At 36.9% G+C, this 12,084-nt stretch overlaps 1 protein-coding gene across 1 annotated transcript; it reads left to right on the top strand.

The window, feature by feature from the left end:
- Positions 1-1,382: 1,382 nt before the first annotated feature.
- On the top strand, positions 1,383-12,051 carry LOC121980588 (26S proteasome non-ATPase regulatory subunit 8 homolog A-like). The gene is made up of 6 exons (XM_042532694.1): positions 1,383-1,578; positions 4,937-5,015; positions 7,392-7,494; positions 10,617-10,880; positions 10,958-11,069; positions 11,731-12,051. The coding sequence occupies exons 1-6, from the start codon at positions 1,474-1,476 to the stop codon at positions 11,869-11,871; spliced, it is 804 nt and encodes a 267-aa protein (XP_042388628.1). The 5' UTR covers positions 1,383-1,473; the 3' UTR covers positions 11,872-12,051.
- The last annotated feature ends 33 nt before the right edge of the window (positions 12,052-12,084 follow it).

Below are 12,084 nucleotides of genomic sequence, written 5' to 3' on the forward strand. Positions count from 1 at the left end.
TCATTGTCGTAGATTAGTAGAAGCAGCAAACTCTTGATCTAAACAAAACCCGATGAATAGGCTTCGCATGACCTCTCCACTTTAATTTTTTATATGATTAAAGAAAATACGTATGCTTTAACATTAATTAATGTCATGTTAATTAATTTACTATGACAAGTTACATTTGATTGTGTTTACATTTTACTGATGCGTACAGAATTAAAATGCATTCACATTTTACATACGACAAGTTACACAATTAATTTTATTGATGCATACACATAAAGAAGTCGTTTGTCACACTTACCAGGGGTGGCCAAGAGGAAGGGGGAGAGGTGTTGGCGGCTGAGCAGGAAGTAGGAGGAGGAGAGGGGGGGGGGGGGGGGGGGGGGGGGGGGGGGGGGGGGGGGGGGGGGGGGGGGGGGGGGGGGGGGGGGAAGAAGAGGGGGGGGGGGGGTGGGGGAAGAAGAAGCGCGGGTGGGCGAGCGGCAGAGGAAGCAGAGCCACGGGCGGTGTCGGGGAAGAAGAAGCACCGATGATCAGGTGGGCAGCCGAGGAAGTAGTCGCGGGTGGGTCGATGAGCGGGGAAGTAGAGACGCGGCGACGAGCGAGGGAGAAAGGCGCTGAGATAGAAACGTGAAAAGCAAAAGAGAAGAAAAGAAAAGAAGAAAATGTTCGGAGGAGGGGGCTGGGCTGTAAAAAAAACAAATGAATAGGGAGGAATGAATTTAACAATAACCTAGGGATGAATGAGTTATGAAATTAGGAATATCAAATCCATATTTTAATTCCGATTCTTATCTATTGAGCATCAAGAATGTTAATGAAACAAATTTCATTCCCATTTTAACATTCTAAACTCGCCTGCCAAGCGTCTCCTGATATGATTATAAAGGTTTGGATTTTGTATTGTTCTCACTTGGATCCCAATTTTTATATTGATTCAACACGGCGCATTTAAGAATTATTACTAAATCTGATACAAGCTTTTAAGATTTTAACAATTATTGCATGAACTGACTTTCCCTTATTTTATTTTATTTTAATTTTACATGGCACCAGGTTTTCAGTCTACGTGTTCACAGTGGGTGCCTTTCCTTCTTTTGTTAAGTCATACGTATGTTTTAATGTTGGTAATAAATTTAGCACATTCTCAATTTACAAATGACACGATTTTAATAAATGAGACACCATTTAAAACTTAAAAATTAATAAAAATAAATAACGATTTTATAATAAAATTTTAATATAATTTATAATAATTTCGTCATATAATTTGTGAGTGCTAGATTTATTACATTTTTTAAAAAGCAAACCTGTAATATATCGTTTATTTTTAGAAAATAAAATTTTAATAAATAAATAATAACTCGCTAATGGGCGTGGATGGTTGGATTTGATCGCCTTCGATTGCAAGATGTTGGCATTTTAATTGTGTGTTCAGGTTGAGATCGCGTCAGTCGGTCGAACGAGGAGCGGAGAGGGAAAGAGATGGATCCGCAATTGGTAGAAGTGACGCAGCTCTTCGAGCGGTTCAAGGCTGCCTTGGTCAGGAGCGATTTCGGCAGCTGCAACAATCTTCTGTCCCAGCTGAAGGTACTCGATTCGTTCAAAGATTTAAACGACCGGTGCCGAGAAATGCTTTCCATATCCCTGGATTGTTAGGGCAGTTAATCTCAACTTATGTTCCTTCATGAGTTGATTTAAGTTAAAAGTTTACTCTTTTTAATTGCTTTTAGGGTTTGGCTGGAGCATGGCAGAAATATAGCCTGCTTCAACGTTAGGGACGGTTTTGCATCCCAGTTGAAGTTCAGAGCGTTATTTTTTAGAACCTTGAGAGATTGGCGTGGATTGTACAACTCTGGTTTTTAGTAATGTCCGGAACAGTAGAATGAAAGTGAAAAGAAATGCACTTCTCTCCATTGATATGCTTGATAAGAGATGCTTTTGTGATTTTTCCTGACATTAGAATTGACGTGTATATTTAGTTTAGAAAGTCCTGATTGTTCAAAATATTACACAACAACAATATCTGACTGTGCTTGGCTCCTATTTTTTGGTTGTTTCTAGTGAATTTGTCTCCTTGTCCATGTAACTTATAATTTGTAAAATGTGGAATCTCATTGGCCTAGGGCTCCAAAGTTGTGTTTCAAATCTGTAACAATTGGGGATTCACCACACACACCCATGGGTGTGGATATCCTATATAATATATTGTTTTATAATGTATGAAGCCTCTTATCAGAGCTGAAAGATGTGTTTTAGGAAATGAGTTTTCTAGTTACACATGCTATATCACTACAAGATATATCACAGAGTTGTCAAATCAATATACAACCCTCAATGTTCGATCTGGATATATGAGATGAAAGGACCGGACTGTACGTTAACCATAATCGACTGATTCTTGCAGACACTATTCAGTGATACCTAGGGAATCATGGGGCAATGCTGCTAGACACTCTTACCATGATTCGTTAGATGTTAATCAAAATTAGTTATAATGTCATATAATTAAGAAGTTGATCATAGGATGAGACTATTAAGGATATGCCCGAATAAAGGATGATTATAGTGCTGAATCATAAAGAGTTGTGAACCCACGATTAGCTGTATCCCTGAACTATTGAGGGTCACAAGTATTGGTTTTCTATTTCCTGTTGAGAAAGTCAAATTCAAGTAGTTGAATTTGACGAATAAGTTTGATGCGATTAAACAATGTATTGACAAATAAAGTTTGATATGATCAAATGTAATTGATGAGTAATTTACGGTCAATGGAAATAAGGAGAGTGGAAGAGTTCCACACAAAGTCTACAAATTAGATTTATATTATTGTAATAGCGAACAACTGTGTTTTCCGCGTCAATAATATTGGATCGTTGATATGATTACACTGGACTCGCATTATTGGGTTCTAGAAAAGTTTTAAAAATTCAATAGACAAAGATAGAAAAGACAATGAGCCTTGAAAGCTCAAGCCCAAGAGGAAATGTAATTACATTAAATATTGTATTATGAAATTTAAAAAAAAAGGAAAAAAGGGGATTTCATTTCAACGTGACATGAGATCAAGAAAAGAAAAAAAAATTAATTTTCTTTTTCTCCCTATCCACCATGTTCTCTCCTCCACATATACCACGTTTTGTTGGAGATGATGGAAACCATTAACTCCACTCCTCCATGATGATTACATAGAGCCACATTGGTTCGGCTTCTCATTGGAGAATTGACACAGCTATTTTTCTTTGAGAATTCGGCAGTCACTTCTTTCTTCCTTGGAGAATTGAATTCGGTAGCCACATTTTGTTCGGCTTCTCCTTGGAGAATTGCTACTTCGTCTCTTTCTCATAGGAGAATTTTGGCAGCTGGTTCCTCTCTTGCTCCTTGGAAAAATCGGACAGTCATTTTTCCTCTCATTGGAGAATTTCAGCAGCCATCACCAATTTCGGCAACCCCTCTCAAAGGAAGAAGATAGAGATCTTCTCCCTCTCTTCCATCGAAAGAGAATCATCTCCTTGTCGCTAGTTTTTCCTTCTCCAAGAAGGATTGTTGCAACCCACCTTTTTGCAGAATTTTGGAAGGCATAGCCCCTTGTTGAGGGCTATTAGACAACCCCTTGTGAAGGGGTAATTGGGTAGCCCCTTCCTCATCTTCGAGGAAGACATTTCGAACGTCTCGATAAAAAATGACACTTGATCTCTAGTGCGATCAAGTGTTGGAAAGAGGACTCCAATCGTGGATCAGATTAGACGGAAGAAGTATGAGCTCATGACAATCAACAAAGAGTTATTCCGCTAAAATCGGAATAGTTGGAGCCATCCCCAAACACAGGTTGTTTGGAAGGTATGTTTTTCGCTTGTACTTTGATTCATATGTATATTGATGCATATGTTAATAGTTTTATTTAGGTTATGCTTAAATGATCTAATATTTTTATTTTAGTTAATTTAGCATGTCTAAATAAAATGATTAAATTAGCATTATATGAATAAATCACATAATAGTTTATCTTTGTTATGATTTTAGGATTTTACTTAAACGGTTAGATTGTAATGCATGCTTAGATAAAGATCATGCTTACGTTTGTTTTAAAAATCATACGAACACTCCTTTGATTTAACTGTTAAATCATAAAATAACATTTTAAATTTTCACTGCACATAGGGATGTAGAAACACAATATCCGAATTTAGAATTCGGACCCTTTTGCCAAGTTTTTCATTTGAATAAAAATGAGATTTGTTAAAATCATTGGAATGAACTAGGTGGAACTAAGATGTAGTTTGTTTTGCTTATTGTGGAAGATTCATTTTTCCATATATGTAAAGCCAGCAAGTAAAAAAGGCTACTTGAAATTGCTTCAATTTATATGAATTATCTTCTAAAGAGAGATAGAGAGAACCAGATGAGGGTAGTTATCTGGATCTCTGTGCCATGTATAGTGTATGATAGAGAAGTTCATTGCAAATATGGTGTACCACTGCATGCTTATTAATTGGTTATATTTAGGAATAAGCATTTATAACTATACTAATGCAATATATCTGGACTGGGTTTTCTTAGTTCAAATATTACCCTGATAATGTGCATGCTATGAAAGGCAAAATCCATGACAGTAAGAATATGAATGTTGAATTAAAGATAAAAATTGCTTTACATGTTCTTAAAGTAATTTTCTACGTGGAAGATATGAGGACAAGAGATGGTGACAAGAGTGAGGTTTATTGTGTATATTCAAGAATCAAATTGCATGGTGCTTTGCCCTTTCCATTTCTTCTTTTTTTTTTTCCAAATAATATGACTTAAATGTTTACTCTTTTAAAGTTCAGACATGATCATGATGTTTGTATCGTAGTGCTCCAGAGTGGAATGGAAAACAGGCTAGTTTAGGTATAATGAACTTTTCTAGCTGTCTCTCTTTATCTTCTTAAATATGTTTGATCTTTTGCAGGTTATGTTGACAAAGTTTCCTAGCTTGCCGCCCTCGTTTCAGAAAACACCAAATGCTGCCCAAGAGTTGACAATTGCAAGTAATACACTTTCACTCATAAAGCTACATTTCTTTCATCTATTGATATTCTCATGATTAATCATGTGGTAATTCAGCAATTACAATACACTTATGTTGAGCATGTTGATCTATGATACAATATGAGTTATAGTTTTTTTAGATACACTCAGCAATTGAAATTCCGTTTTGTGTCGTGCAGCACGGACGATTGTTATCGTTTTGACTCGGAGCAAAACCGGCACCGCAAGTGCGGCAGTTTCGAGCTTGTCACACATCCCGGAGGCTTCGCCGGACTCTTCTAGCGGCACTAAAAGTGTCGAGGGATGCTTCTAGCGACACTGAAAGTGTCCCGCGATGCTTCTGGCATCGCAGGACGCCTCCAGCGCCTCTAGAGGCGTCGTAGGACTCCTTTGGCACCGCCGCAGGTACCGCGGGGGTCGCAGGGCAACGCGGGCACCGCGGGGGCCGCTAGGCGACGCGGGCACCACGGAGCCGCGGGGCCGCGGGGCCGCGGGACGCGCAGGGCAATGTGAGCGCCGCTGGGCGATGCGGGCGCAGTGGGGCAATGTGGGCGCAGCATCCATCGTGCGTACACATTTAGGGTTCCTGTGCAAAAATTAATATTGAGTTTTAAATAATTTAAACAATTACCAAGTATGATATTTCGAAGAGGCTTTCGCAAACCCTAATTAAATTATCAGAATAAAATATAAAAACATATTTAAAATTTTAAAAATAATAATAAATTTTATTAATTAATATTCTGAAATTGTTTTTTTTTTAAATTTTATTTAAAAATTTTAAAAAATTCTAATTAATTTTTTTAAAAAAATCTTAAAAAGAAATTAAAAAAAAAATCAAATTTATATTCTGATATTTTTAAAATTATTTTGTACTTTTTTACTATTTTAATGTTTAATTTATATTCTAATATTTTTTACTATTTTGAATATATATTATTTAAATTAATAATTAATTAAATGAATAAATAGTTAATTTATATAATTATTATATATAAAATAGTATCTTTGTATTAATTATATAATTATGATTATTTAATTTAGACGTTAGAGAACTATAGAGTTGACCTAAATAAAATGTTACAAGAACTAATGCCTCCATTTGATTCACACCACTTATTAGGAAGGTTATATATTTTGATTTATCAATTTTAATTCGAGTTATTGATAAATCAATTTTCTTTAAAAAAAATTATATTTAATTATTTTTTCTAATAATATTAAGTTGTTCAATAATGGAGAACTTATATAAGATCAATATACAACTTATTTCATAAGATCAATATACAACTTATTTCTAAATTATACACAATATAGTACGATACAATACCGAAACCGTATTGTTTCGGTTTTGGATTGAAACCTTGGCACGGGTCGAGAGTTTAAACCTTAGATACACTTATGTGGAGTGTGTTGATTTACAATACACTTATGTGGAGCACGCTGATCTATGCTATACAGTTTTATCATTGGGAATTAGCTTAGGACATAATAGCATGTTTAAGAATTGTAAATAAACTTCAGTTAGGTATTAGGAGACTATTAGAATGTACATGCTGATCCATGTTGCTGATGCTGTTAGGCACTAACTTTGCAAAATGTTGTGACAACTGACATTTGAGACTACATGCAGTAGAACCATACTCAAATTTTCTGTTCTTAACTAAGTAGTCCACTTTAGTTACACTGCATAACAGTTGGTATTGTTTTTCTGCAAATTGTTACTTTCCTTAACCTGAGTCCAATTACTTGTAAGCTAAATTAAAGAAATGACAGCTAGTTCTATTTTTTTTGGGTCATATATTACTCAATTAAAGGCTAACGATGTTGTTATTGTTAATTTGTTCTACTGGTATAGACATAGATGCAGATCTATGATGAAAACTCTTTAGTCTTCTTAACTCCGTGAAGTTGGAGATTAGGTATAAAATGAGAGCTATGGAATATGGGATTCAGATATAACCGACATCATTTTTCCCCTTTTGATTGCACAATCTACATGAATTGATGCATCCAAGTTAGTTGAAGAACTTATCAATCAATTAATCTTTTTGAGTGTTATGATTTTTATTATACCAATGGAATTGTTCAGAAATACTTTTTCCCAAAATTTCTTTGATGATCTTCTTAATTCACTGTGTTGTATCCATATAGTCAAATTGCCAATTTGTTTCTTTAGCATTGATGGCGTGATAGTTTTTTTTTTTTTCCATTTTGCAAGTTATGTTGTTTGCTCTTCTTTCATCACTTCTTTCTTTATGTTTCTTTTTCTTAGTATATTTTCCTGTATGCTGAGTTGTATAACCTTTTGACCTGAAACAAACTGCTGTTATCCAGTATAATAATAATGGTTGCCATTGGTGGTGAGATTTCAGGAGAGATAGACGAACATGCTGTTGTGCTGAGTGTGAAAACTGAAGATCAAGATGCCTTCGAAAGAGATTTCTTTCGACTCAAACCTTACTATACTGATACCTGGTATGCTCTATCAAATTTTTTCTTACATTATGTTTACTGAACCTCAAAAAAGTTCAAGAAATGTTCTCAATTCTCCTATCCTGTTTGAAGTTTACTAGTTTTTGTGGACTGTATAATTTTTAGTTAAACATTATTTAAATCAACTGGATGATAGTCTGTTAAAGTGGGGTTGTAATTTTGTCATGCCTGTTGGTGAAAATTTAGATGGATTAGTGATGTATGCTATGCTCAAGGCTTATTTACCATGGATTTCTTTATTATTGTAATAAAGCCTATAGTTGGCATAGCTCTCTTTGTGTTAAGAATTTTGATTCAATTCAATTGTTTGGAGTTTGAAAAAGAATGACAATTCATATATTGTAGAAGTGGGTGTTTGCATAGCTGATATTCTGCTGTTGCTCACTTGTTTGATCTGTAAAACCCATCTGATGGGTTCTGCCATGTGCACACCGTAATTGGTTCTCCACGCACGCATCCAGACAAACAAGACAAGTGGCGTGCTTTGTGTTACTGGTTCTGGGGATGGCCTCAGAGAACCATCTCCCCCATCTCAACTATCAGAGAAGTAGACCTCACATCATTTGATCACTTGTTCAGCCTGTGTTGCTTCTTGGATCAGTTTCGTCTTCACCCTTTTCATTTTTTTTTCTGTTCTTCTTGCACTGATCTTTGCGTACCATTGGCCTTTCAGTGGAATGGCCATTGCCCATCTACTGCATGAGAGGCGATGATGGCATTGGTGCAAGGAACATATTGTTGGTCCCCTGGCGGCTGGCAAGAGGAGGGTGAATTGTCCTGCAAATAAAAACGCAAATCTTTCTCGACTTTTCAAGCTAATTTAATAAATACTCGCATAAACAGAATTAAGAAGCTAATTAAAAAGGAAGAGACGGATCTTTTACTTGGTTTGTAATCAGGAGATTGTTAATCCAAGACGTTGAAAGCTCACTAAAGTCTCTATCGGGCGGAGAAGCCTCTTACAGAAGTTAAAGCACCGAATTACAAAGTCAAATTGAAAGTAGATCGTTTACAAGTGTTCTGTTTTGCTATTCGGATCATGGCTGCATTTATAGCTCTGTTCGGGGCGCTTGGAAGGTTCCAGGCGCCTAGATGTGGATTGAACTTTATTCGCATCTCACCGGATTGCAACAGGTGGCGTCTCGATAAACTTTCTGGTCCGGCGTTTGTACCCGCTTCGGGCGCCTGCACCCTGTTAATCCTGATCCACAGTCGAGGGTGCCCTCAGGGGCGCCCTCGACACTCGAAGTGGTCTGGGCAATCTGGGCACCCGGACTCCAGGTGCCTGGAATCACTCCAGGCACCCAGACCACAGTCAACAGTAGGTTGACTTTTCATCTGGCTTCCGCTCCGGCTCCGCTCGCTTGGGTGATTTTGGCCATTCGGAATAGGGCTCACCCGAACTCATTTTCCAGCATTCTCAAGCAACTTTTCACTCTGGCTTCTCGTCCCTCGAATCCGCCGCGCGCTTTTTTCTCACCCACCAGTGTACTCTTTCGCAGCACCTTGTCCCTCGGATGCACCGAGCACTTCGACTCTCTCTCGTATCATCCTTTTTGCTAGTTGCGTCTTTCGCTCAATCTTTTGTGCTCTTAAGTTCCTGCACACTAGACACAGGACATCAAAACATAACATGACATAATTTGACTTGGTTTATCACATCAAAATCACCGTGGGGTACTTACACATATGATTCCAGCAAGCAATGACGATGCAAGATGGAGGAGAAAGACAAGCTCTATACCTCATCTACTCTAGTAGTGGATTGTAAGGGCAGCAGTGATGGAGCTAGCATTGGAAGGCGTTGCTGACAGTGTATTTGCAGTGATCAGCATCTAAGGAGATGCGGTGTTTGTTGTTCAGTAGAGGGCATTATGTGCCATTGTTGTGGAGGAGAAGAGCGAGTATGGAAATCAAAATAACTTTAGTAAACCCACTTGACTCCCATGAACCCAACTTGTTCAGTTCACCTAGTTCAATCTTGGTTCAACTGGAATATCTAAATTTAGTTTGATTCAAAGCTAATTCACACCTACGACAAATACTGCTTATGTGCACTTGTCCAGCTCGGAAAGGGACCAACAACCAATCAAACCCAAGTGGAGCCCTAATTACCATAAAACCAGCCTCTATACATCTTGGGTAGTCGGGTTAGTTGCACATCCAATGATTCAGCCCTATTTAGCTCAATTATGACTTAGGTTTACCCCAATTGCAACTATTCCTTATTAGTTTGTAATCAGTCATCCAGATACAAAATTTCCAAATTAATATCTACTTTTGTGGATCAAAATAAAGAATATACATGAGCAGTTATTTTAATTGTGCTACTTCTTTGTCTTGATTACCAAACTTCTGGTGATGACATTAAAATTGGACGGAAAGTATTGCTGATTAATTGGCCTTCACCCTATTACTAATTTCTCCTAATCAGTGTGTAACCCTATTACTATCTTTCTTTCGAAAGAAACATACAGAAATACTTATTTTAATATTTTAAAAAAAAATTGAGAGGGTTAACAAACTTGTCATGCTGATACATTAAATTTGGCACCAAATTGTAGCTAAATATTTAATAATTTATTTATCTATTCAATGCAGATAATATTGTGCATGGAATTTAAGTCCCCACTATGAATTGAAGACCGCCTGTGGTATATATGATATTCACGCCTGTCAATTGATTTGATAATTGTTAAGGTACTTTGACACAATATGCCTAACTACAGTGTGTTAAATTTATTGATATCTGCTCGGGGTTGTCTTTGAGTATAATAACATGGAAAGAAAAGAAAAGAAAAGAAAACTGTTCTAAACATATTGTTTTCTTGCTTTTATAATAGAATTTGACAGAAAAAAGGTGGTGGAACATCACAGTTTTGAAATGATTGCTCAAAAATTTACTGTTTCTCAATGCATTATTCTCCGAGCATTGTTCAGATCACCCTAGTACTCTAGATTTGAATTTTATCGGTTGTTGCATGTCTACCTGCAATGTCTATGGTTATCCTACCAAGGGGTTCTTAGATTTTAACAATATCATTGTTTTTTTAATTCTTCTTTGCTTTGTTGACTTTTCTCTTCTCTTCTTTTCTTTCGAACAGTGGTATGATACCACCGTCACCCCAGCAGTACCCAATCTTAGGTCTGAACCTTCTAAGGCTACTTGTGCAAAATAGAATAGCAGAATTTCACACTGAATTAGAACTACTTCTGCAAAATGCTTTGGAGAACCCTTGCATCAAGCATGCTGTGGAGCTGGAACAATCTTTCATGGAAGGTGCTTATAATCGTGTATTGAGTGCAAGGCAGTCTGTGCCGCATGATACTTATGTTTATTTCATGGATCTTCTTGCAAAGACAGTCAGGTAATACAATATCTTTCTTCTATACTCAAATTATGTAAGGCTCTTTTAAGTGAGTTCACAGTCCCTAATATTTTCAGAGATGAGATTTCTGGGTGCAGCGAAAAGGCTTATGATTATTTGTCCATTACTGATGCCAAAAAGATTCTGATGTTTTCTTCTGACCAAGAGCTTTTGGATTATATCTCAGAGGTACTTAATTTTTTTTACTGCTGGAATATCTTTGCTGTAGTTTAGCAAGCAACCAGTATAACCTCTCTTTGTTCTCTCCTTTCTTAGATGGTGTCAGTTTTTTTTTTCCATCACCTTTACTGCCTATAAATTTTATTTGGAAAAGAAAAGTTGAATGAGGTCTGACACTGATGTTTTTCAACTCCTCGTTCTATATAGGCTACATTTTTTTCCCTGTGGTTTTCTATGCTAAATGATTCTGGCAGTTATGCAGTAAAGCTAGCATTGTAATGAGCTATTAGTGTCACTCTTCGTTCTCTTAATGCGGTGTTACTTCCTCACTTCAGATAAAATCCATACGGGTGTGTAAACTGTCTTTTCACTTTACAACAGCAACAACAAAATCACAAGTTAATTCCTACTATTTAGAGTCGGCTATTTTTCCTCCTTTAAAATAGTCATCTAGTCAACCTCGATCATATTTTCTGAAAAGCAACTGCATCTAGGTATTGCACATAATAAACATAGTTTAGGTAGCTGACTTCTCCAATGTCATCCCTACAAGTCTCCTGTATGGTACATTGAGCTCACTCGAAGTTTCCCAGATCTCTTGGCATCTTGAAAGCATGTCCATTTGGTGTTATAGTGGAAGCTTATCTGTTCTATGATTTGATACATGCAGGAACACCCGGAATGGGAAATCAAGGATTGTTGTGTTTTCTTTCGGAGGGCTAAAGAATCTCAACCTTGCACGGAAATACCAGCACTGCAACTTATCAACCAGACATTAAGTTATGCCAGAGAGCTTGAGCGCATAGTCTGAATGATTTCGTTCTGGTTTTCTAATTTCCACTGGACGGTTTATACTCTAAAGCTTCAGATGTAGCCATAGATTAATTTGCACATTCTATTTGTCTTCATCTTCTTTGATGGATGAGAAGATTGGACGAAACTTGCACTTCCAAATTCCAAACCCTTTCATTGCGTGATTTCTTTTCAACAATTTGATGCAGGTTTGAACAGCTTGGCTCTACTC

This window comes from Zingiber officinale, chromosome 1B (genome assembly GCF_018446385.1).
Source record: "Zingiber officinale cultivar Zhangliang chromosome 1B, Zo_v1.1, whole genome shotgun sequence".
NCBI classification, from domain to species: domain Eukaryota; kingdom Viridiplantae; phylum Streptophyta; class Magnoliopsida; order Zingiberales; family Zingiberaceae; genus Zingiber; species Zingiber officinale.

Excerpts from the sequence above, each read along its gene's own strand:
- LOC121980588 (XM_042532694.1), top strand. The coding sequence starts at position 1,474 with ATGGATCCGCAATTGGTAGAAGTGACGCAGCTCTTCGAGCGGTTCAAG. Across the intron at positions 10,881-10,957 it reads CTTCTTGCAAAGACAGTCAG|AGATGAGATTTCTGGGTGCA; the intron begins GTAATACAATAT and ends TAATATTTTCAG. Across the intron at positions 11,070-11,730 it reads TTTTGGATTATATCTCAGAG|GAACACCCGGAATGGGAAAT; the intron begins GTACTTAATTTT and ends TGATACATGCAG.